This window comes from Bufo bufo, chromosome 3 (genome assembly GCF_905171765.1).
Source record: "Bufo bufo chromosome 3, aBufBuf1.1, whole genome shotgun sequence".
Lineage (NCBI taxonomy): Eukaryota > Metazoa > Chordata > Amphibia > Anura > Bufonidae > Bufo > Bufo bufo.
In genome coordinates, this window is record NC_053391.1 from 624,302,224 (window position 1) to 624,330,173 (window position 27,950).

The 27,950-nt window shown below is 42.3% G+C and overlaps 1 protein-coding gene across 10 annotated transcripts in view; it reads right to left on the minus strand.

Moving 5' to 3' along the window:
* Positions 1-1,696: 1,696 nt before the first annotated feature.
* NBEA (neurobeachin) overlaps positions 1,697-27,950 on the minus strand; it is a 630,876-nt gene continuing 604,622 nt past the window's right edge. For all 10 annotated transcript variants that reach the window (XM_040426128.1, XM_040426125.1, XM_040426127.1 and 7 more), the window contains 4 exons: positions 12,903-13,004; positions 6,418-6,614; positions 5,308-5,459; positions 1,697-2,576 (listed from right to left, as the gene is read on the minus strand). In XM_040426128.1, the coding sequence (XP_040282062.1) occupies positions 2,486-2,576; positions 5,308-5,459; positions 6,418-6,614; positions 12,903-13,004 (542 nt within the window). In that variant the 3' untranslated portion in view covers positions 1,697-2,485. The remainder of the gene's footprint in view (positions 2,577-5,307; positions 5,460-6,417; positions 6,615-12,902; positions 13,005-27,950) is intronic.

The window sequence follows — 27,950 nt, forward strand, 5'->3', positions numbered from 1 at the left end:
GTTTTTAATAAGTAGTATTTAATAAAATTGTATTTTAAGCGTTCTGTTTATTCAGGCAGTTAATAAATGGTATTAAAAAATAATAAAATAATTACTCACCACATCCGCTTGATTGCGCAAGTAATTATTTTATTATTTTTTAACCATCAATGAACATTTTACTTAGCATTCTGTATTAAAGAATGCTATTAAACGATGTCATTGAATTTGTGGGCAGTGGCCAGCGGGGCTCAACAGGCAGCTGCCCCTTTTGCTCCGCGTTAAAGACGGCCCTGCATGACGTACAGTATATACGTAAATAGATAGAGCGGCTGCCTGGTATGTCTGAAAGAGATATCTTGACCAGCCACAGGAATGAGAATTGCACAGGAGGAGGGTGTTGCTGGGGGAAGGGGGCCCTATTCAAAAAGTTTGCTGTGGGGCCCAGTCCGTTTTAGTTACGCCACTACCACATGCTGTTTATGTCACCTACAGTCCACAGGCAGTAGTTTAAAACGGGAGAATGAGTCAACAGACTCCCTTTAAGCCAATGCTTCCATTTCAGATCAATTTCATGATCTTCCTTTCTACTGCTTTGACCAGCATAGATATGAAAAAGTATAAAGATATTCAGGTTTTGCACTTGCCACTATGTCATTTTTGAAATTTCTTTAAAAAAAAAAAAAAGGAAAAAAAAGCAAAATTTAGTTGTTTGCATATTTTATTTTTCTTTTTTTCTCATTTCTTTTTTTAAAATTTATTTTAATTTTTTTTTAATTTTATTTCCAACTGAACACATCTGGCATATTTTACATCTTTGCAATAAAACATGGTTACAATAGCTTAAGGAATTCATTTATCCAAAATATTTCACCATGATTTCAAGATGAAATGAACTTGTTTTCCAGGTGTTCAATATTCTTCTACTCTAAGCTAAAACTCAAGATATTGCTTACAGACTGGTGATGAATAACTTAATATTTACGGCGACTCCGTCAATGGATCGGAATCAATTACCGTACTTTCTTCTTCATTTTTTTCTTCTTCTTCTTCTTCTTTTAAAATACAAACAACAATGTAGAAGAAACCAAGTGGTAAAATTTACTAATACAAGGTGGAGAAGAAATAATTAATCACGTCAATAAATTATGATATGTTCCTGGTGCAAAGTGCCAATACAAATTCTCATTTTTATTTGACAATTTCTTGTTTTTTTTGTTTTTAAATAAATGACTGCAAGTGAGTGTAAATTACATTCCTGTTACATGCCTCATAGCCCTACCGACACAATATGTACATCTATGACAATACAGTCACTAAATATACAAAGAAGAAACAAGTTTATTTACCCCTGGGTGTGTCATTTATAACAGTACAATGTGCAGGAAAATATTTCGACCGCCTTCACTGCAGTATTATATCTTGCGGTGTCTTAGGCCGGCCATGCGGCTTTACCACCGTGATACCAATCAGTAACCAAAGCCTAAAAGCAGTAAATAGTGTTTACATTTTTTATTGTAACCTCCTTTCTCTGGGTACAGAGGGGCTTGGACTTTTCATCTTGAACCCATGTTGATCGGCACTATGAAATGTAAGACCCTTAGGAACAAAAAACAAAAAAACAAGGTATATATATATATATATATTTGCCTCATCTCTCCTTCATCGTGATCACAAACCAACCAAGAACCACAGCAATTATGTCTCTTATGAGAGATTTATGGCAAACCATGGCTTCAGATCCCTAGGTTTTAAAAGTTTATGGGATTTCACTAAGAAGGGGGTAAAAAGGAAAAAAGAAAGTGCAAAAGGATATTTTGGTGTAAATGTTAAAAGGATTGGACAAACCCATCTTCAACCTTTTAATGCAAGCTGCATCTTTTTTTTTTTTTTTTCGTTTCGTGGAGACACCTGATCCCTCAGGCGTAAAGTACAAGCACGGTTTAGCGTCACGATAAAACTAAGAAACTTTTTTTTCTTTTTGTTCTTTATACAAGGTTTTACTTTTACAAAAGTATCCCTTTTTAAAGTTAAAGATGTGCATCTGATGTACAAAGTATCAAACATATTTTTTATATTTTTTTTTATTTTTTTTTCACAGCTTGAAAAGAGGCTGGAAATGGGATGTAAGATTCATGGGCTAAACACCATAGCAGCCGGACACAGTCTTCTTCGTGAGTGACCAGAAGTCTCTTTGCCACGTGTCCTACCAGGTTTTCATGAATAAATAAAACAAAAAACAAATTTTTTGAGACTCCTCCTGCCGCTCATCATAATATACACAGTACAAGCTTGCCTTTAGCAGCTGGTGTTCAGTTGTGAAAAATAAAAACACACACAATGTAAAGTGGTCTGCTGACTACAATGTACAGCTATTGCTGAGTGTAATGGAATGTACAATGGAGCTCAATGCGGCCTTGCTTTTTCCACCAGAGATGACAGCGCCTTTTAACTGCAGCGCTTGTGCTCTCAGCATGAAACTTGGCATTCAGCACTTCAGTCAACTTTAGTATCTGTTCTGATGTTCGTAATGCCATCGATTAAAATCTATATTAAAAGCTACAATGCTACCAGAAGCCATGCCGGTGATCAAGGTCCTAACAAGACAATAAAAAGAAACACGGGTTAAACGGCTCCATACGTTAAAAACAATGGACACAAACATTGGGTAATCGTCATCAGATTTAAACTGGATCTGTCAGCTCAAATTGGTTTCCTGTCCTAAAAACTAATGACAGGGCAGGGGTATGTCCAAAAAAAAAACTTGACTCTCATTTACAACCAGTGATTGCCAGTTCGCCCGCGAACACATGCGGGCTGCCATCTTAACTCACAAGTCCGTCGATGCACAGGTAAGTCCTTACCTGTGCGCGAGCCGGTCTGAAACAAATGCGGTCACCGGGAGCAGGCAGTTCCGAGAACAGCCCGATGAAGGCCCCCGGCGGCTGTTCTCGGAGCTGCCTGCTCCCGGTGACCGCATTTGTTTCAGACCGGCTCGCGCACAGGCACAGGTAAGGACTTACCTGTGCATCGCCGGACTTGTGAGTTAAGATGGCAGCCCGCATGTGTTCGCGGGCGAACACTGCGAACTGGCCATCACTGTATACAACACTATGACTCCTGGTAGCCCCCACTCGACTGGAAGTGACATGCTATTCTTGCACACGTAACCACTGAGGCCAGCAAGTGGCTGCAGTGTTCTCATGACCAAGAACGGGTGTCTGTCACTTCCTGTCTGGTGTGGACTGCCAGGAGCCGCGAATGAGGATGGTTTGAAAGATGAGTTTTTTTATTTTTTAAAGGGGTTGTCTACTTTATGGTTATCGTTGACCAATGTGTATGTAAGATGATTATATGACACTTTACATTAATATAGTCTTATTTGAAATGTTGTGCTATCCTCCATTCAAACACATTGCACCTGCAGATGGCAGGTGCAGTGTATTTGAATCGAGGAGACGTCACATGGAGGTGATTAGCACATGACCCTCTATCAGCGGCCATTTTATGGACAGGACCTCTGTGTGGACAGCACAAAAGACATTGTAAACAAGAGGGCATACCTTATGAAATCTAGAAAATAGTGCAGAAAGACCATATTAGTAAGTGTCATATATTCATCTCACAAACATCTCTGTCAAGAATAACCAGAAGGTGGCCAGCCCCTTTAACACACTGCTGCCTGTCAGTAGTGGAGGACCCCTTTAATATGTTCTCCTATGAAACAGTAGTATATGTTAACTACAGTACACGTCTCTGGTACCAGTAGCCAAAATGGCACAAAAAATATTGTATTGTTGTGTATTAATGAACAGAGTGCTCTCCCTGCTTTCCCCCTCCTCTCAGGACCACGATTGACAGGCACCTATACCGAGCAGTCCATCGATCATCAATGAGAGGAGAGGCTGGAGGTGAGAAGAGCTCTCTGACCTCTGTACATGGACAGCAAAGCTCAGACCCTGCCTAATAAATAGAAAGAAAATAAGTACATAATCTCCATTTTTGGCACAAATTTTTTAAATATTGAATTAACCACGGGAGTATAATGGTCACTAATGATAACCAAAAAAATGGGTACCCAATTGTAAATACAAAAAAATGAACAGAACTGGTGAGTAACCTCAAATAAGACTTAACTTTTAATACATCATTAAAAATACCCAAAAGGAGGCGAAAAGGTCGCTCGCCACAGTACAAGACACTTATTAAAAGTCCCTCAATGGTGAAAAAGTACAAAATTGCTATATGTAGTGCCAACAGACCTGAACGGGAGCAAAGGAGTGGGAGGGGAAGGGAGACTGGGTCTCTTCCTCCTATTGATCCCTCCCTATATGTCTACACCTAAGTTGTCCCTAGGTGTCCCTACGCTGCGCCATGTGACTGCCCAGTTTCATCAGAGAAGGGGGCAAGCGAGGGAACTATGTTGGCACACTAAGGGATATACTATAAATTAGCCCATTTATAGTATATCCCTTAGTGTGCCAACATCGTTCCCTCGCTTGCTCGCCATGTGACTGGACAGTCACATGGCGCAGCGTAGGGACAACTTAGGAGGTGTAGACATATAGGGAGGGATCAATAGGAGAAAGAGACCCAGTCTCCCTTCCGCTCCCACTCCTTTGCTCCCGTTCAGGTCTGTTGGCACTACATATAGCAATTTTGTACTTTTTCACCATTGAAGTGTCTTGTACTGTGGCGAGCGGCCTTTTCACCTCCTTTTGGGTATTTTTAATGATGTATTAAAAGTTAAGTCTTATTTGAGGTTACTCACCAGTTCTGTTCATTTTTTTGTTTTTCACATATTTTTTTAAAATAATGTTGTATCGCGTGCACTTTTGTGAAAGTCCTATGACTTGCAGGTGGTAGTGTCTGGGAAGGGCTGGTTCTTCAGTAGCCTGGGGTCCTGTGCTACCTGGTTAGGTATTCCCCCAAAAATAAAAAATAAAAATAAAAAGCATAAAATGTCAATTGTGGAGAATGCAGACATAATGGGGCCAAGTAGTAAATATGTTGGAAGCCAGAACTAGTGATAGGGAGAGAAGTAAGGGTTCCGCTACAATGAGTGAAAACTTTGGAGGATCATTACTATATTGCAGTTAATGCTATGTCTGCGGCAAGTCGTTTACAAAAAAAAAAAAAAAAAATAACAAATTATCAGAGAGTGATGGAATTTTCAGTTATTTCCCACAAGTCCCACTGAAGGAATGGGACGGGAGCCAAAACATAGGTACACTACGCTATCCTTTAGAACACTGCTATTATACATTGCAAGGACAGACGAAGACAGACAGATAATCTCATATACTATATTTGAGGTCGCAAACTTACCTCTGATCATGTGACAAATCCATGGCTCTTATCCCGGCATCACAACCAGGATAAATATACAGTTGCTTAAAATCACAAGCCTGCCAGACTTCCACGACTCCATTATCTCCACCAGTCACAAGATTCTGCCCATCGCTGCTCAGAAGGATGGCCTGGGCAAAACAGAAAAAAGCTCCCATTCAGAACAGCTGCAAGCAGACTCGCACAAAGTAACCAAAACTGAACTACCGATAGGGAAATCCTATATTAGGTCGTTATTGGCAGGCATGATATGATCACTGCTCTATACTTTATCTATCTGGTCAATATACATGTTGGAGGACGAGCTGCAGAGGCAGCCAGAGACCAGGCAAGCAGGAAATAAGTGTAGAAGCAGGCACTTTTCTATATTAAAATATATTACGAAGTTCACTATTATCACCTATACTATTGAATTAAATAAAATTAAAGTTTATGTGTAATTTAAAATAGGAAGGAATTTAAGTCTATTAGCAAACAACAGTACATCACATTACCATTTAGTGGACTAATCTGGGGTTGTCTCACTTAGTAGCAGTTAGAAAGAATCTCTCACTTTGGAGGACCTGGCACATCTATACATTGCTAAACTTTGAGTAAGGCCTCATTCACACGACCTCATTCACTTCAATGGGGCAACAAAAGATGAGGACAGCACTCCGTGTGCTGTCCAGATCCGTTGCTCTGTTCCGTGGCCCCGCAAAAAAAATAGATCATGTCCTATGCTTGTCCATTTTGTGGACAAGAATAGGCATTTATATAATGGGCCGCCCGTTCCGTTCCGAAAATTGCGGACTGCAAAACACAGCATGGTCGTGTGCATGTAGCCTAATGCTTTAACACTCCTACAGTAACACTTCAGGGAAACTGAACACTTGATGCAAGGTTCCCCTGTGGGTTATATTGTGAGGAGGGCAATTCTACTAATAAAAAGGGAATGTCCAAAGAAAACAACCCCTGGACCCAGAGCCCTCACTGTACGGTCTATATGGTTTACAGATACTCTTTAAGCAATAAAGGTCACTCAATTTAATTTACAATTATATATATCTTACCATAAAAACATGAAATCGTATATAGATCTACACATACCCTGGTTGAATCGCTGATCTCCATTTGGCCCAGAAGTTTGCCATTTATGCTGAAGTTGCAAAATCTCCCTCTCTCGTAGTATATAATACAATGTCCTTCACTGGATACTGAAATCAAGCGAGGGTACAAGCAGTTGTCGGGTCCCTCCAGCGCTCTGAGAAGATCCCCTGTGATTGTATGGACCAAGCATGGACCCTCTACAAAACAGAAAAAATAGCATTAACACAAGATAAATGCTAGTACTGAGGTTTGATTTCTATGTAAAAGAGGAAAACTCAAAAACTCAAATTAAATTTATATGTGGTAATCTGGCATGAGACACAGTAGACTGTAGTACAGTAAAAAGAAAATGGTGACATAATATTACATGGAATTTACTGGTAAGAGAGCCACTTGGAAGGTAAACATATGCTGATATCACTTAATTTCTTAGGATCCTTTTACATGGTCGTAACAAGCGGTTCTCATTTAAAGGGGTTGTCCAGGATTTGACTAATAATAGCCTATCCTACAGATACATCACTAATATCTGACTGGTGGGGGTCCACACCCTGCACCCTCCCAATCAGCTGATTAAAAGGTAGCTCCAGCACCAGAACTACAGATCTTCATCCATTGTGTAGTGATGGAGCAACGCTGCAGTAACGAGCTTCTTCCGCTACACAGAGGACGGATCTGTGTAGATTTACCCCGAAACAGTTCATTTAGCAACCTGCACCCCCGTCAGTCTGATATTGACAGCCAATCCTGAGGATAGGTCGTGAATATTAAAATCCTGGACAAACCCTTTAAGGACCTTTCACTTGAACAGAAAAATGCCCAAACAAGATGCCCTATAAACGATCATTCACTACTTACGATTGTTCATTTCCATTACATTGGCAGCACATCCCATTTCTATGGGAGGGGTGCTGCCAAAAAAAGAATCATTTTTACTGCCGCATAAAATATCCAAATCAGCATTCTCTCACTGGTAGGCCGATTGGGGTGAAGTTACACGTGGCAATGATCGGGCGAATAAATGTCCTTAACAACATTCATTCCCAGTCATCAGCCCTGGTAAAAGGCCCCTCACTAGGTTCTGTCTTCTGGTTCTAGTCTTGGAAACATCAAGCACAGAATGTAGGTCTAGGTTTGAAACAAGTTCTGGATTCTAAGAACTTTTGGATTATTACATTTCTCTATGAAGGAAATTAAAAGTATATTGCTGATAGGATAAACAATTCTAAATTGTGATAGGTGTCTGATCGCGGGGGACTGACCGCTGGGTCCCCTGTGATCAGTAGAAGGGGAGCCTACGTTCCCCTAACTGAATGGAGCGGTAGACCACGATGCGTTTCTCGCCCTCTATTCAACGGTATAGGGCTGCCAGAGATAGCAGAGTACAAGTGGAAACGGATGTGGTTGCGCCCCGCCGACATAGGACAACACCTTTAAGGCTGCAAAAAGTCAAAAATTGGATTTAATAATTAATGTAATTAAATGTATATTAACCCTTTCATCAATTCCTGAACTCTGACACGGAGCATAACCCGGTACAAGATGTCAGAGTTGTGCCACCCCCCCGATCAATAATTTGTCAGATCGTTCTTAGAATGATTTATCCTTAGATTGGACGGTGGCGGCTGCAGGTGCTACCACGGCCCCCATCTTCCCCACATATCTACTACACGCCTCTATACAGCACTCGTCTTTTACTGCTGAAAGCGAGAACACAGATGTAAAGGCGATGGCCGCCTTCTGGGTGATTGCTCCTTTTGTCATTTCAATGAAACGTGGATTATTCACCGCTGGCTGCACATAAATGAAAGTAATTTGGCCTCTGAAGAAGTCACAGGGAGGGCTGTAATGTTGTGTAGAGCACATCCCGCATAATCACTGTTTTCTAAGAGCGCAGTATTGAGTTAATTCTATGTGGGTCGGCTCTCTGATGTGCTTTTAGCATAAAGCCTCACTATTAATTGTCCGCAAAATCAATCAGGTTACCAAAGGCTGCTATTTGCCACTTTTTAACCACTTCATAATCGGGGGGTCCCCTTGGCGACAACTGTAACATTTTGGAATCCTAATATCTGCATATTATTATTATCATTAGTGTTGAGTGAATCGAACCCGACAAAGTGGAATTCAATCCGAATTTCAGGATAAATTCAATTCACCGCGAAGCTGAATTTCCTTGTGCTTTGTCGTAGCGAATCGATTTCACCTGAAATAGTGTAAAAAAAATAAAAAAAACATATCATACTTACCTCCTCCATTTGCTTGCGACGGGTCAGCCGCAAATGGAGGAGGTAAATTTGATTTAATTTTTTTTGTATGAATGTGGCATCTGAGGGGCACAATGACGAGGGGCGGCGCAACCGCCGCTCCCCATCATTGCACCCACTACTTACAAAGAAATGCACTTCATGGCGAAGTAATTAGTCACAAAGCTAATTTTTTTTTTTTTATTCGGCGAAGCAGCCGAATTGAATTTTCCAATACTTCGTTCATCTCTAATCATCATCATTGCTTTAATGGGGGGGTTTTCCAGGCTCCTGACACTGAAGACCTATCCTCAGGATAGGTCATTAATATCTGATTATTGAGGGTCTGACTCCCCACACCCCCAACAATCGGCTTCTCCCTGCAGCCTCTGTGTTCCACAACACAGCTCCGTTCCAAGTGTAGTGGCCATGCCAGGTTACCATTCACTTTAACGGGAGGTGAGCTGCAGTAACCCAGCACGGCCATTACACTTTGGATGGCGCTATGCTTCCGGCTACCCTCAAAGGGCTAATTCTGGAGCGTGGAGGTTGCAGGGAACAGCATTCGGCTTCGGTGTGACTGACTGGATGCAAGTAGTTCTGTGGGAAAACCCTTTAAAGTGTCCACATTATAATTTTTTTTCCTTATTTCTCCCTGGGAAATTATTTTTGGTATAAATAAAATATGTTTTCCCTCTTGAATAAGCCAAAAGGTTCTTGACCCCTTTAGTCTCAGGATAGGTGGGAACCCCCATGATCAGACCCCACCAATCACTGTGATATGCTGTAACAATTTTAGGCTACTTTCACACTCGCGTTTTGGGCAGATCCGTCATGGGCCTGCAAAAACGGATCAGTTAATTACAATAATACAACCGCATGCATCTGTCATGAACGGATCAGTTTGTATTATCTATAACATTGCCAAGACGGATCCATCATGAACTCCACTGAAAGTCAATGGGAGACAGATGTTTTCTATTGTGCCAGATTGTGTCAGAGAAAACGATCCGTCCCTATTGACTTACATTGTGTGTAAGGACGGATCCGTTTGGCTCAGTTTCGTCAAGCGGAATGAAGACTGATCGGAGGCAAACTGATGCATTCTGAGCAGATTAGGGCAAAACTGATCCGTTTTGGACCGCTTGTGAGAGCCCTGAACGGATCTCACAAACGGAAAGCCAAAACGCGAGTGTGAAAGTAGCCTTAGATGCAAAGGATTACTAAAGGTGATCTATAGGACTTTAATACTGATGATGTGTCCTTGGGTGGGGTTCCGACTCCCAGCACCCCCATCGATCAGTCGTTTAACCAGGCATTGGATCAGCACAGCTCCACAGACTAGTGGCCGTGAAAGGTACTGCAGGGCTGCTCCCAAATGGCCAGCCTGATGCCTAGATAATACAGTACCATTCACATCCGCTACCCAGTGTGCAAAGCAATGCCGTTTCGGTGCCTGGACACGGGATGTTTAAACCCATCAGCAGAAATGGTTTACCGTATAGAGGGTGAGAGGATGCCAAAGATAATACAAATGGAAAGTCCATAAAACACACTATAGTAGGGTAAATACAGCGACTACATCAGTCAGCAGGGTGCAGCGGGGACAGGCGATTAAGTAAAGGGTGCTTAGATTTGTCATTAACATTGGGGTTATTCAAGTCAACAAGCAGGAGAAATGAGGGAAAGAATAGACACTGGCAAAGCGTATATCAGAATGAGCGAGCCTACAAGCAATCTATTGAGAAATGCATGTTAACATGGCCATTATCAGGCACGTCCTGCTGCACAGGAGGTGGATCCTGATCAAAGTAACCGGCAGCTTAGGTATAAAGTGCAATCGAGAGATTTCCTAAAGCGCTTCTGACATCTGTCCTCTTATTTGGAAAAACACGCTAAGTGAAACCGTATACCAAAAGCCTTCTCAGGAGAGAAAATCCAATCAAAGGATCGTAGAGTGTTCACTGGTGTCAGCCGGGGACAAAATAACTTGTAAGCTAATCATCTGGGAAAATTCATGTAAATCCAGCACCATTTATGGAGGATGAATTCATCAGAATGTGATTCCTTCACTGGGGCCGAAAGATTAGAAAAAGAATGTCATGGTCTCAAATGTGAGAAGTTGACCGAGTTATGGGCGTGCGATATGTATGGGATGTTGGCAGGTGTGAAGTTGGCACTTCTTCTTAAATCTTATTTGCAAAAACACTGTGAGGGGTGACTGGTGTCTGGCCTGGTATTCAAGGTTTGTGACCTTCACAAACTACTACGTCACTAGTCACTATAACTTTGTATTATTTGGGCACTGTATGGCGGCGTTCACCGCATCCTGTGTGCCTTAGGGCATGTAGGTTTTAGGGTCAGGTTCCGGATGGAATAGCCGTTATCAGGATACATGGTCTGTGGATAGGTCACAGGGACAGAGTGGCCCCCGTTTCCAAGCTTCTCTTCTCTACACTTACTTTCGGACACGTGCAGCCGCTATTTTAGGAGAACTGATTCACACGAGGAAATTTGGATTAGTTTAGATCGAATTCGGATGCTTGCCTTCGCTCAACACTAATACCTATACCAAATCAGTGGGGTGCAACAGGAATGACACAAGGCGCCAAAAAATGTATGTCCAGTCCTGACGTTTGCCATGAATTGCTATCATGCTAATCGTCAACTGTCCAATTTTTCTTCCAGTATTTTTAGATAAAAATTGTTCAATAACTGGCAAAACAGCATCTGAATTATCAGAACACTGGAGGAAATACTGATAAATTTACTAATGAAAATGTGCCAGAATTCAGCCACACATGCATTATGTCCCACTATTAAAGGGAAGCAGTCAAGTTGAACATGGTGTCTGGGTTGAAGGCCGTATGTTATAGAGCAGGAAGAGCTGAGCAGATTGATGTATAGTTTTATGGGAAAAGATTCAGTATAATTTGTATTTCATTCACTTAATTTCCTGCTCATTCTGGGCTTTGAAGTCCAGGAGGCGGTCCTATCAGTGATTGACAGCCGTCCCTCTATGGCTGTGTATACAGAAAGAGCTGTCAATCACTGAATCCTGGACTTCAAAGCCCAGAACGAGCAGGAATTTAAGTGAATGAAATACAAATTACACTAAGGCTACGTGCACACGACCGTATGTGTTTTGCGGTCTGTATGCCATCAGTTTTTGTAACAATGCCTAAAACGGACAAGAAAAGGACATGTCATATTTTTATTGTGGGGTTACGGAACGGACATACGGATAGCACACGGTGTGCTGTCTGTATTTTTTGCGGACCCATTGAAATGAATGGGTCTGCATGATCTCCGCAAAAATAAAAAACACAGAACTGACACAGAAACAAAATACGTTTGTCCATAAAACTATAAATCAATCTGCTCAGCTCCTTCTGCTGCATAGGCTGCCTTCAGCTTAGACACCATGTACAATGTGACAGGTTCCCTTTAAGGCCTCCCGTTCCTCCCGCAGCGAGTGCGCAACACAGCTCCCGGGATGACCTGCCAGCGCTGCCGGGGGTCACATAGCATTATATTGATTTATGATGCTATGTAACCCTTACAGTTCTGGAATGTATTGGATACATAATGCTGCCAGTGTTATCCAATACATTCCAGAACTGTAAGGGTCATATAGCATCATAAATCAACATAATGCTATGTGAATTCCGTCAGCGCTGGAAAGTCAGGCCGGGTGCTGCGATGCGGACTCGCTGCGGGAGGAACGCTCGTCTGCAAGGGGCCTAAGGGTTTCAAACACTTTGTTTGCTGCGCTCAACAAGGGGTCTTGGTTTAGCAGAAAGTGGTTGTGGCTTAAGATGCAACAAGGTGAGTCAAAATTGTCGCAGAACTTTTGTGCACAATTCTGGCGCACCAGTCACTGAAATAAAACTGGCGAATCATCAGACTGTCAGTCATCACAAGCCATCCTATCTAAAGTAAATGTCAGGAACCCACTTTGCATTGCAATGGGATCACCTATGGATCATCATTGGGCCTCATCATCTAAATTCTGAATTAACCTATCAGTACCAGATGTTGTCGTTGATTGGATTACAACCCAGGACCCCAGAGCTAAACACAATATATTACAGTACCTCGCGTCTTTATCGTTTCAATTTTTTTTTTGCTAAATGGTGTTGACAATAAAAATAAAATAAACTGAGCAAAAACTATATACATTTAGTACAAAGGTCAAGAGCAATAATATAACAGAAGAAATAAAAACAGAGCACTCACCTTTAGCGCCGCTGATGACGAGACCCAGTTCTGCACATACGGACACACAGACAACTTCATGGTCGTGGCCCGTTAGGACTGCTCTTGGGGCTGGGTAGTCACCTGAAATGTTTAAAGAACATGGAAGATTACAAATTATTATAAGTAAAAGTTTTCCTCTCAGGTTTATACTGACACAATCAGCTATGGCTGCATACATAGTAACATTCAATTCCAAAAAACGCACAAAAACCACGGTTCTTTTTATCTTTGCTTCTTTATGAAAAACAACTTCTACATCCACAAATGCTTTTTACAAGCACATATCAATGCAGACAATGTCTGTACATTATGTAAAGTCCAGTATGTGTCATTTCGGTTACAGCGAGGATTCAGCGCTTAATGCGCAACAAACATGTAGCTACAAACTATGTCATGGACTTTTTATTGAATGCTGCATACATAGCAATACAAGTACCAGTTTTTTTTTAGCCATGGAGTTTCATGGGGGGGGGAAAGTTGGAAATATTGGCTGCAGAATCCACAGGAGAAATCTGAGGCTGACCCTTGTATTTCAGTTGTGCATGCCATGGATCAGCACTAATCCACATGTGGCCACCTGCCGCAGCACGTGGATTCATTTTCTTTTCATCTCTCCAGGATGCAGATTCTCATTGAGAAACAATAAGAAGCGAGCATTCCACTGAAACATACACCAAGTGTTTGTCCATGAACAGATACTCTGTGGATTTACCACTGTGGATTTTCTAGCAGCAAATCCACGCTTTCATAGTAGTAACAAAGGGAATGAGATTGACATCAATCTCATCCACACACTATATAAAAAAATCTGTAAATCAAATTGATAAGCAGCATGTCAATTTATGGTGCAGATTTCCACCATGGATTTCACCCTTTACAATCTGCAATAAAAATTCCACTGCGGAATTGCAGAAAAATCCACAGTGGATATTCTGCTGTGCAAAATCCACCCCATGGCATGTTTCGTTGCTGGAAATCTTCATGTGGATCTGCACTGCAAAAGGTGAAAGCACCTAGGGAAATCCTCAGTACACACTCACCTAAAGAATTATTAGGAACACCATACTAAGGTGTTGGACCCCCTTTTGCCTTCAGAACTGCCTTAATTCTACGTGGCATTGATTCAACAAGGTGCCGATAGCATTCTTTGATAGGATAGCATCTTGCAGTTGATGGAGATTTGAGGGATGCACATCCAGGGCACGAAGCTCCCGTTCCACCACATCCCAAAGATGCTCTATTGGGTTGAGATCTGGTGACTGTGGGGGCCATTTTAGTACAGTGAACTAATTGTCATGTTCAAGAAACCAATTTGAAATGATTCGAGCTTTGTGACATGGTGCATTATCCTGCTGGAAGTAGCCATCAGAGGATGGATACATGTTCTCATTCTGTTTACGCCAAATTCGGACTCTACCATTTGAATGTCTCAACAGAAATCGAGACTCATCAGACCAGGCAACATTTTTCCAGTCTTCCACAGTCCAATTTTGGTGAGCTCGTGCAAATTGTAGCCTCTTTTTCCTATTTGTAGTGGAGATGAGTGGTACCCGGTGGGGTCTTCTGCTGTTGTAGCCCATCCGCCTCAGGGTTGTGCGTGTTGTGGCTTCACAAATGCTTTGCTGCATACCTCGGTTGTAACGAGTGGTTCTTTCAGTCAACGTTGCTCTTCTATCAGCTTGAATCAGTCGGCCCATTCTCCTCTGACCTCTAGCATCCACAAGGCATTTTTGCCCACAGGACTGCCGCATACTGGATGTTTTTCCCTTTTCACACCATTCTTTGTAAACCCTAAAATGGTTGTGCGTGAAAATCCCAGTAACTGAGCAGATTGTGAAATACTCAGACCGGCCCGTCTGGCACCAACAACCATGCCACGCTCAAAATTGCTTAAATCACCTTTCTTTCCCATTCTGACATTCAGTTTGGAGTTCAGGAGATTGTCTTGACCAGGATCACCCCCCTAAATGCATTAAAGCAACTGCCATGTGATTGGTTGACTAGAGAATTGCATTAATGAGAAATAGAACAGGTGTTCCTAATAATTCTTTAGGTGAGTGTAAATGGATATGTTGTGGATTTAAAACCTGCACCGCATGTCAAGGTATGTGCAGATTCTGTTGCTACCGCATTCACTGCGAGCAATCCCACTACAAAATATCTGAAGTGTATATGCCAAGTATAGCCGTACCTTAAATGGCATCTGTCAGCAGATTTGTCCCTATGACACTGGCTGAGCTGTTACATGTGCACTTGGCAGCTGAAGACATCTGTGTTGGTCCCATGTTCATATGTGTCCGCATTGCTGAGAAGAATTATGTTTTAATATATGCAAATGATCCTCTAGGAGCAACGGGGGCGTTACCATTACACCTAGAGGCTCTGATATCTCTGCAACTGCCACTCCCTATGCACTTTGATTGACAGGACCAGGCAGTGTAAGGCCTCTTTCACATGACCTTATGGCTTTTTCAGTGTTTTGCGGTCCGTTTTTCATGGATCCATTGTTCCGTTTCTTGTTTCCGTTTTTCCGTATGGCATATACAGTATAGAGTAATTACATAGAAAAAATTGGGCTGGGCATAACATTTTCAAAAGATGGTTCTGTAAAAACAGAATGGATACGGAAGACATACGGATGCATTTCCGTATGTGTTCAGTTTTTTTTGCGGACCCATTGACTTGAATGGAGCCACGAAACGTGATTTGAGGGCAATAATAGGACATGTTCTATCTTTCAACGGAACAGAAAAACGGAAACGGAATGCATACGGAGTACATTCCGTGTTTTTCTTTGCAGAACCATTGAAAAGAATGGTTCCGTATACGGAACGCAAAAAACGGCCCGTAAACTTTAAAAAAAACAAAAAAAAAACGGCTGTGTGAAAGACAACGCCCCCATTGCTCCTAGAGGCTCACTTGCATATATTAAAACATAATTTTTCTCAGCAATGCGGACACATATGGACATGGGTGTCATAAGTACAAATCTGCTGACAGATGCCGTTAAAAAGGTTCCATAATCTTGTGATAGGACATAAAACTGGTGACAAATGAAGGAAAGTCACATCATGTAGGCTCCAAGCAAAATGTATTCCTGTATGTAATATCCTGGATATGAACACTGCTATATACTACAATGATAAAAGCACATAGCCACGAAACGTCCACTGACCCATAAACATGTCTGTGGCACTGTAAACCTTTATGCAGTAATAGTAGGGAGGAACGTGACGGGAATATTTTCAATGACAGCGCGACTGTTTAGAAGCATTACTAGTAATGTCAATCCCAGAGAACAGCACCAGCGCAACCACAGCGTCATAAGATATCATGTAAACGGGTAAATGTCTAGTTATCTTTGTAATATCAGGACAGTGGCACAAGAAAAACCTTGTATCCTCAGATCATGCAGGAAAAAGGGAGGACAAACTCCATCCTTCCTAGGGACAGATGCCAAGCACCGCAGCAATCACTCAAAATTCAGCAACGCATACTGTCACATCCTAAATGATAGATGTAGCAAAGGGCTAAAGGCTAAGGAACAAAAAGGGCTTTAGGCGATGAGATGCTATTGGGAATTGAAAATTGTATTGCTCCAGGCTGAACCAATTCAGCAGAAGGGTGGTCAGCTAGCTACGTATATAGCGGGTCAGATGGGGACGGGATAATGCAGGACACCATTACATGTGAAGAAATTGCTTATGTTCTACGTGCAGAAAGTCATGGAAGGAAACACAAAGTCAAAAACAAAACAACGAAACATAGCTAAGGTGTAAAAGAAGAGAAGATACGCTGCTTATTTTCCCAGTCTAAGGCCTCATGCATGCAACCGTATCCAGTTTGCCGCTTGCAAGTTGAAGATCCGCAAAGTACGAATGAGGTCCGTGTGCTGTCCATGTTTTTTTTGTGGAACCGTTGTTTACCATGATCCCTTGGTTGGCATTTTGTGGACATATTCTATCTTCTTGCAGAATGGACATGCTCATGCAGAAAGCACACAGATGATCCGTGTGTTTTCCGCATCTGTACTGTATGTCCATTCCACAAATAGAATATGTCCTACTGCATACAGTACTTGTCCCCAAAATGCGGACCGCAGACCTATTTAAGTCAAAGGGTCTGCATTATTGTGGTGTCGAGGTACTTGGAGCTTGGAGGTGATTGGAGCAGGTAGAATTTGGATTCTGTGCAAAAAGCCTCTGACAGATGCATCGAATCTTCCTCCCACTGTTTTCAATGCTATTCATGACCACTACCGCACGAGGTCGCGGCCATAACCAGTGAAAACAATGGGAGGCACATTCCGTATGGCCACCCGGTGACTTTTTGGTGTTGAATCTGTGCAAAATTCTGGCTGCAAAAACCAGTAGGAACGGCCCCTAACATGTCTATTAAAATGTGTCGACTCTATCACACGCCGTGCACCGCTATGATGCATTTGGCGCATCTGTCATCTGCATGTCTGGTCTAGGTTTATGCTCAAGTTTATAGCGAGGAATATTTTAAAATTTTTTTTTTTATTGAAAGTAGTAAGTGGTTGTTGGCTGAAGCTGCTACATCAAGAACAGGCTGATCATGGGCTGCTGAAATCGAATCCTGATGAAGCCTCCATGCATCTCCATGTTGTGCTCGTTTGCAGTAACTGAGCATGTAGGTACGGTGTTAATATAAGTTAAAATGTCGCGACGCATAATAAATTCCGCCATAGTAATTTATAGCCATATTTCAGCTGCTCTGCAAATATCATTTTCCACTTAGACTCAATGTAATAAATAAAGAAAACCCTGAAATTCCAGCCAAGTCTGTGCACAATTTGTATAGCAAGAACAGAGTTTCTTATGTAACCTATTCAATTGTAGCAAAAACCAAGAATCTGCATCAGATTCATAGTGCTATGGATGCTATAAGCAAGGCCATAGTGTAGGACCAGGTCTATACAGTAGATCCTATAACAGTCCACTATAATATAACTCTGCTTCGTGAGGAAAAGCTAGATTTGAAAAAATAAAAAATCATATCCAAAATGGCAGACAGCAGACAATAATCCTATTTCACTGAACGGCTTAGGATTTATATTGAACATGTGTGCTGGAAGATACAGGATCCTCATCTACCGGGGTGAAAAAGTCCCTTTAGAAATAGCTGTAATTCACATGGAGAAGCTGAAGCCCACACCTTCGGTGAGCACCCTGTTGGAAGCAAAGTAATGAGAAATGTCAGGTGAAGTCCCAAGATCAATGAAGTTTCAGACACTGGGGACGTAACATGAATAGCATTGATCCTTTTAAAGAACACCAGTCAGAAGCTGAACATAATATATTGCACAGAAAGGCTCGAGAGGATAAGCAGGCGAGTCCGACATACCTGGCTGACAAAAAAATTCAATCAGCACATGCCGCCTGAGCTCCTCTGCCGGCATTCGAGAGGGAGACTGCTTCCAATTAAACTGTGCAAATTAATTTTTATCACTTTCAAATTAGTTTCTGGATTTGTGAAAGCTTGTTTTTCAGTGAAGGCTTTTGTTCCCGCTCTCCCTTCTGCTCTGTCATGGCATCATCTGCTGGTGATGAGTCGCTGGGTTATTAGCTTTGTGTAATATCCGTATGCTCTTTCACAATTTAAGAATAAGGTTCTTTCCTCTTTTATATTGGACATCAAATACATTTTTTCTACTGAGAAAATGTCTACAACAGTGGACATCTGTCGGGTCTTCAGCACCTCTGGGTAGAGGGTTCACATAAACCAGAAATGGAACTCTGTACACATTAAAATGGAATGCTAATTAGAAACTGATCTCAAGGTTGGATGATCCCAGACCAACTTCACGTAAATCTAGGTTGGAGTAGGGTTATGTTCATACAATAAGTTATGAGGATAAGGGTCATCACCTGAAGAAGGTCCAAAATTGGACCAAAATGTCATATTAATCCAACCTGTTTAAGGAGTAATATATTCTTCCTTGTATTTACTGTAATTTTGCTGTATGCCAAGTTCCATTTTTGATTTTGGCACCTCTATAGATTCCCACTTTACAATAATTGGAACTGGAGTCTTGTTTAGGAGATTTGTTAAAACCCCATTCAAATATGGAGAGCATTGGAAAAAAAAAACTGTTCTGGAGAGAGTTCCTAGAAAGATCAGATCAGGGCTCATAAATGTTCCTGTTCTCCTCACAGTATTTTACTTGCTATAAAAGCTGTTTGTACTTCAGAGCTGCTCTTCTTCCTGTGGACATATGTACCAAATGCACAGATTTTCTAGTGGCAGAGTTTGGGCGAGCCAATCCCTCAGCTGCATGCATACAATAACATTACTCCTCTTCACCGTTCATTTCTGTTATAACTGTGTATATATTAATGTTCAAATGCTTTCTGTACTGACTAGTATTAGTAGACAAGATAAATGTCCTCCTACCCTGAAGTAGAAACCATCCATATGACAGCCATAAGACCTACTTTAAAATAATTTCAAAGAATACACTGCCTAAAGTCACATTTAGTGCAGTCTGCAGGCAGCAAGTTATAGAACAGGAGGAGCTGAGCAGATGGATTTATGGTATTGTGGGAAGACGACTCAGTAGAACTAGTATTATTTACTGTATTCATTAATTGAAACCACTGCTGATTTTGGACGTAAGGCTACTTTCACACTTGCGTTAATATTATCCGGTATTGAGATCCGTCATAGGGGTTCAATACCAGAAAAAAAAACTTTTGTCACCATTTATTGTCAATGGGGACAAAACCAAACTGAACAGAACGGAATGCTCCAAAATGTCTGTTCTGTTATCATACTGGAGAGCAAACCGCAGCATGCTGTAGTTTGCTTTCCATCCTGGGATACGGAGCAAGACGGAGCCGTCACAATGCAAGTCAATGGGGACGGATCAGTTTTCTCTTGACACAATAGAAAACTGATCCGTCCTCTATTGACTTTCAATGGAGTTCATAACGGATCTGTCTTGGCTATGTTAAATACAACCAGATCCGTACATAACGGATGCAGATGGTTGTATTATCAGTAACAGAAGTGTTTTTGCTGAACCCTGCCGGATCCAGCAAAAATTTCAAAAAGAGTATCTAGCCTGTATACAAGATGAGATATTGTTGGGGATGGAGGCATTAAGTTTTTTTTTGTTGGTATCCTGCGGCACATTTGCCCACAGACCTTACAGTTGGGCCTATAGATTGTTTACTCGTAGGTTGCCAAAGCTGGGGTCCCAGCTGGTCCCATAAATGTTTGATTGGTGATAAATCTAGTAAATGGGCCGGTCATGGCAGAGATATTCCTGGAAAACCCTTCATGTGTTTTGGCGGGCATTATCCTGCTATAAAAACTCTCGCTGGAAGCCCTTCCATGAAAGGCAACACATGTGGCTGCAGGATGTCCTGCACATACCCAGGGTCGGTGCAAGGGTTTTTGCCGCCCTAAGCAAAGATCCATTTTGCCGCCCCCTCATGTCACTCACTCAATGACAGACACGCACTCAGACACTCACTGAATGACGTACACAGAAACTCACTGACAGACATACTTACTGACAGACACTCACTCACTGGCAGACAAACACACACACTCACTGACAAACAAACAGACACTTACTGACCGACAGACATCCACACTCACTGACATCCACACACAGACACTCAATGACAGAAAGACAGACATACATACACTCACTCACTGACATAAATACACAGGCAGACACTCACTCAGTCAAACACTTAAACACTCACCTCCCTGGGGTCAAGTGTGGTGCAGCTCCTCAGTCCTCCAGTGCGCCGTTTAGTATGCCGGGGCCGGAATGACGTCATAATCCGGCATCACAGAGGGCGCGCGAGGGAGGAGTGGGGAGCTGCTAGAACAGCCTCCCTTGCCGCCGTAATTTACTGGCAGAGCAGGCACCTGCCATCAGGGTAAGCAGATGCCTGCTCTGCCATATTTAAGAAGGACCTAGTTCGCCTAATGGTTGCACCGGCCCTGCACATACCACTGAGCTGTTGGTGTCGATCATATCACTACTAGGGACTACTAGAGACCCACTGTCATATCCGATGGCTACACAGATCACCACACCTGCAGTTGAGGCAGTGTGTCGCTCCACATCAAAGCCAGGATTGAAGCGCTCACCACAAGGCATCCATACTCCAACTTGACTGTTGTAGGGTCTAAAACAATTAATGGGTGCTGTGACACCAAATTTCCTTCTGTTGAGCACCTGGAAATACACTGCTCAAAAAAATAAAGGGAACACAAAAATAACACATCCTAGATCTGAATTAATTAAATATTCTTCTGAAATACTTTGTTCTTTACATAGTTGAATGTGCTGACAACAAAATCACACAAAAATTAAAAATGGAAATCACATTTTTCAACCCATGGAGGTCTGGATTTGGAGTCACACTCAAAATTAAAGTGGAAAAACACACTACAGGCTGATCCAACTTTGATGTAATGTCCTTAAAACAAGTCAAAATGAGGCTCAGTAGTGTGTGTGGCCTCCACGTGCCTGTATGACCTCCCTACAACGCCTGTGCATGCTCCTGATGAGGTGGCGGACGGTCTCCTGAGGGATCTCCTCCCAGACCTGGACTGAAGCATCTGCCAACTCCTGGACAGTCTGTGGTGCAACGTGACGGTGGATAGAGCGAGACATGATGTCCCAGATGTGCTCAATTGGATTCAGGTCTGGGGAACGGGCGGGCCAGTCCATAGCATCAATGCCTTCGTCTTGCAGGAACTGCTGACACACTCCAGCCACATGAGGTCTAGCATTGTCTTGCATTAGGAGGAACCCAGGGCCAACCGCACCATCATATGGTCTCACAAGGGGTCTGAGGATCTCATCTCGGTACCTAATGGCAGGCAGGCTACCTCTGGCGAGCACATGGAGGGCTGTGCGGCCCTCCAAAGAAATGCCACCCCACACCATTACTGACCCAATGCCAAACCGGTCATGCTGGAGGATGTTGCAGGCAGCAGAACATTCTCCACGGCGTCTCAAGACTCTGTCACGTCTTTCACATGTGCTCAGTGTGAACCTGCTTTCATCTGTGAAGGGCACAGGGCGCCAGTGGCGAATTTGCCAATCTTGGTGTTCTCTGGCAAATGCCAAACGTCCTGCACGGTGTTGGGCTGTAAGCACAACCCCCACCTGTGGACGTCGGGCCCTCATATCACGCTCATGGAGTCTGTTTCTGACCATTTGAGCAGACACATGCCCATTTGTGGCCTGCTGGAGGTCATTTTGCAGGGCTCTGGCAGTGCTCCTCCTGTTCCTCCTTGCACAAAGGCGGAGGTAGCAGTCCTGCTGCCGGGTTGTTGCCCTCCTACAGCCTCCTCCACGTCTCCTGATGTACTGGCCTGTCTCCTGGTAGCACCTCCATGCTCTGGACACTACGCTGACAGACACAGCAAACCTTCTTGCCACAGCTCGCATTGATGTGCCATCCTGGATAAGCTGCACTACCTGAGCCACTTGTGTGGGTTGTAGACTCCGTCTCATGCTACCACTAGAGTGAAAGCACCGCCAGCATTCAAAAGTGACCAAAACATCAGCCAGGAAGCATAGGAACTGAGAAGTGGTCTGTGTTCACCACCTGCAGAACCACTCCTTTATTGGGGGTGTCTTGCTAATTGCCTATAATTTCCACCTGTTGTCTATCCCATTTGCACAACAGCATGTGAAATTGATCGTCACTCAGTATTGCTTCCTAAGTGGACAGTTTGATTTCACAGAAGTGTGATTGACTTGGAATTACATTGTGTTGTTTAAGTGTTCCCTTTATTTTTTTGAGCAGTGTAGTCTGGCCAGAGATAGGGGTGGTGCACAATGAAACTGTGGGAGCTGCTCATGCTTACTGGTGATCCTCTCTACAGGTGGTCTGTCTGGACCTTCTGGAGCCTGTTCGCCATATGTGTGTGCCCTCATGTAACCACTGCTCCTGACACCTAACAGCCAGGTCAGAACAGCTTAGATAGAGGGCAATTCGTCAGAACGACCATCCTGCTTATCTTAGTTCAATGATGTGCCCCCTCTCAAAGTCTGTTGACTGGGAAAAATGTCTTTGAGTGTGGCATAGAGGCATGTCTAGCAGTCAATGATCTCTCACCAAGAGTGACTTCTGCGAGCCATTTGTAGAGCAGTGGGGGAAGCATTTTATGCTCTCTTGTGGCAAGACCCAGTGTCTAAGCAGACCACACCTGTACTCATTCACATGCCCAGTTTTGCTGCAATCCAACATTTCTATGTAGGTGCATTATTTATTTATTTTTTGCCAATGAGTGTGTATATATCTATCTGCTCAGCTCCTCCTGCTCTGTAACAAGCTGCGGGTAAACTGGACGGCACTTTCAGTCTTTAATGTCTAACAAGTCCTGCACAATCCAGAGTATCATGATGTGGGTGGAGATGTTCTTCGACGTCACATTGTCTTAAGTTTTAGGTTTATACAGACTGCCACATACAGCAGGGGATTAGAAGTAGAGAGTATGAAGGTACATATTGTTATATACAGGCATATTCTTGTGAAAGGCAGATCCATTGACTACACTTATTATAGGCAATTTCTGTCTGTACAACTCAGAGATTAACAAGGAATTACAAGTGGTGAATGGTTATTTTATGTACTGGCTGAATCCTAGAAAGCTCTCCCCTGGAGATCCATACAAGATGACTTATGTTGATTTAAATGTCAATGTGTATTGATCTTAGCATTACTTATACAGACGACCTTAAGTTCAATATTCTGTTACAAAACAATTTATCTTCATAGACTGTTAACACAATCTCAATGTGTCACTCTCAACAAAAAGTAATTGTAGCAGGGCAATCCGACAATGGAAATGACCACAGAATCATTACAGCAAATTAAAAAGTAATGTGTGCTATGAATGTACGCTCTAATGAACATTATATACTGCACACAACAGAACAGTATGTGGCAAAGTGAAGGCACATTACAAAAATGTAGTGTGCACAATATACCATAAAATGCAGACTAATAATTCCACTATAAGAAAATACCACATAAAATAACAATACCCGACATCATCAGTTGCCATGGTGTTCAGAATACAACAGTCACAGAATGCACACAGATTTGCGTTCACATTTAGTGATCCTATGTGATGGAAAATACCCTATAGTAACGTACCCACTCAGTGTACCTATGCATACACAAACAAAGGATAAACTGAGACTAGACGGGTATAGTTAGTAGCAAAATATACATATACTTTATTAGACAATACATAAAAAGTAAATTTATATGTGATGTAACACATCAGATAAAAAGGTGGACTACACCTGAGGGGACATAACATAGTTTATACAATTAGAAAAAGAGGGCAGTGAGGCTAACAATCAGCTAAGATTCACAAATGTCCAAATGCAGATCTCCAAACTTGTACACATATATACACGCACATAGGACCTATTTCACATGTAAAAAATTGTCACAAGTATCCACAATTTTACTGGTATTACACGTATGTATCTCCGGAAAAAAGGCTGCCAGTGCATCAAAGACCCCGATTTGAGACATACACGTGTATAGCAACTGGACAATCACAAATTCCCATCCACTTGTAAAAAAGAACTAATGCCTCAATCTCAGCAAAAAAGTGCGTATGTGCATATTATCATCCATTATAAAAATAGAGATACAAAACATGCGTGAACATATATGTACATATCACCTTAAGGCCTCATGCACACCACCGTTGTTTTATTCTGTGTCCGTTGTGCCGTTTTTCGTGATTTTCTGCAGACCCATTGACTTTCAATGGGTCCGTTGAAAACTCGGCTAATGCACCGTTTGTCATCCGCGTCCGTGATCCGTGGTTCCAGTCCGTCAAAAAAATATAACCTATCCTATTATTTTCGCGGAAAACAGTTCGCGGACCCATTCAAGTCAATGGGACCGCTAAAAAACACGGAGGCACACAAAAATAAAGGAAGACACACGGAAACAAAAACGGATCACGGAACAACGGAACCCCATTTTGCGGAACGGAACACAATAACGGTCGTGTGCATGAGGCCTAAGGGCAAGTAGGAATACTGCCAGTGCCCTAAGAATAGAGCCATGTATGGATGCATATACAGAAACATACACACAGGAATCGATCACCTAAATAGCTGTGTATAAACAGATAGAATCAAAAAAATTATAATCACATCCCCCAGAAGAAGGCATTCCAGCCGAAACGCGTGTCGGGATACGTGGCTCTCCTGAGTTTGAACAGTTTTTCATTGTATGGGTATGTCATTTCATAGTGTGAGGCTACTCTTTGCTCTGTAAACCAATGTCTTTGTGATATAACTCAGTTACTCTTGTGTTTGTTGCAGGGATTAACCTCTGTGATTTTTGATTCTATCTGTTTATACACAGCTATTTAGGTGATCGATTCCTGTGTGTATGTTTCTGTATATGCATCCATACATGGCTCTATTCTTAGGGCACTGGCAGTATTCCTACTTGCCCTTAAGGTGATATGTACATAAATGTTCACGCATGTTTTGTATCTCTATTTTTATAATGGATGATAATATGCACATATGCACTTTTTTGCTGAGATTGAGGCATTAGTTCTTTTTTACAAGTGGATGGGAATTTGTGATTGTCCAGTTGCTATACACGTGTGTGTCTCAAATCGGGGTCTTTGATGCACTGGCAGCCTTTTTTCCGGAGATACATACGTGTATACCAGTAAAATTGTGGATACTTGTGACAATTTTTTACATGTGAAATAGGTCCTATGTGCGTGTATATATGTGTACAAGTTTGGAGATCTGCATTTGGACATTTGTGAATCTTAGCTGATTGTTAGCCTCACTGCCCTCTTTTTCTAATTGTATGCAACTATGTTATGTCCCCTCAGGTGTAGTCCACCTTTTTATCTGATGTGTTACATCACATATAAATTTACTTTTTATGTATTGTCTAATAAAGTATATGTATATTTTGCTACTAACTATACCCGTCTAGTCTCAGTTTAGCCTTTGTTCGTGTATGCCATGGTGTTTAGCAGGGTACCAATAAATGCCATAGGCTATTGCACAAGCTAACATCTTATTCATTGTCCATAATAAAAATCGGCCGAAGTACTTTCATAAAGATCATGCCTCTTAGGCCTCATGCACATGACTGTTGTTCTGGTCCGCATCAGAGCTGCAGTTTTTGTGGCTCGGGTGCGGACCCATTCACTTCAATGGGACCGCAAAAGATGCGGACAGCACTCAGTGTGCTGTCCGCATCCGTTCCGTGGCCCAGCAAAAAACAAACAAACATGTCCTATTCTTGTCTGTTTTGCGGACAAGAATAGGCATTTCTACAATGGGCCGCCCGTTCCGTTCCGCAAATTGCGGAAGGCACATGGGCAGCTTCCGTGTTTTGCGGATCCGCAATTTGCAGACCACAAAAAATGGAACGATCGTATGCATGAGGCCTTACTTCTGATGTAAAATGTTTCATTTACTGAAGATAATAGTAAATTCAGCACATTAAGGCTACATGCACACGACCGTATGTGTTTTGCGGTCTGCAAATTATGGCTCCGCAAAAATAAACAGGTGAGATCCGTATGCTATCCGTTTTTTTCCGCGGATCCATTGTAACAATGCCTAAAACGGACAAGAATAGGACATGTTCTATTTTTTTTGCGGAGCTACGGAACGGACATACTGATACATTTTTTGCATGGGTCCGCATTTTTTGCGGACCCATTGAAATGAATGGGTCCTCATCCTATCCGCAAAAAAAACTGAATGGACATGGAAACAAACAACATTCGTGTGCATGTAGCCTAAATCTGAGAATGAAAAGTGCACAATAATAGCATACGCTTTATGTGTGTATGAAGGTGTGTGTATTTTTGCACGTGTTTATATATGTGTTTGTGTGGGTGCAGGGGTGAGAGTCAGGGTGCAGCAATACTATTTTTGTTTGAATTGCAAGATACCCAACCGCACTTACTTTTGTAGCTGCCTCTGAATTCTAACAAAATTTGGGCCAAAACATAAAAACATCTTTGGTGTAATTTTATGCATCTCATTTTAGACATATTTACGGTATGTAGCAAGTAAACTAGAAAGAATAATCCACAGTGTCGCACCCGCTAATGGGTTGCAGCCTAGCAGGAAATGAGTTGAGTTTAGCAGGAAAGGACATGTGGCTTAAAGGGAACCTGTCACCGTCACGTTCAGTATTTAGCACAGGCGCGAGATTTACATGGCAGACAGGGCCAGCAGGAGAACCAACGCTGGCCTGGCACTGTCAATCAAGACAGAAGGGAGTGGAAATGAGGTGGGCGAACGGAGCCTCTAGGAGCAGGTGCAACGCCCCCCCTGCTCCTAGAGGCTCATTTGCATATAATAAAAGTTAAAATTACACGAAAACGGGGGGATACTAAAATAAAAGAAATGCAGAGTTAAATTCAGGTGACATTTTCACATCTATAATGTCAGTCTGTTTAATAGCGAAAATTCAGGTGACCGAAACCCTTTAATATGCACCATTGAACCATGCGCTGAGGGTAAAAATAGTAGGTCAAAAGTTACACAAAAATGTTCAGCCATGCACCAATTTTCTCCTTCAGTTCTAATCCACTGTGATAGACAGCATGTCTAAGTTTACACTGTCCACATGTGAGGCATGATTAGTGATCCGTCCTGTGTATACTTGTACACAGACTGAGTGAGTAGAACAACTTTTCAGAACCACCACAATGGGGCAGTACTTAATGGGGTTTTCTGAGATTTTTATACTGATGGCCTATTCCCTGGATAGATCATCAGTATCTGATTGGTGAGTGTCCAACACCCGGGACCCCCGCCAATCAGCTGTTTGAGAAGGCTCCTGTGAGTGCCGTGGCCTTCTCTCAGCTCTTCCTAGGCAAGTGATGTCACGTTCATTTGTTACGTGCCCCATAGAAGTAAATGGTGCTGAGCGCAATACAAAGCACTATACAATGTACAGTGCTGTGCTTGGTGAGCTGAGAGAAGGCTGCGGCAGTACT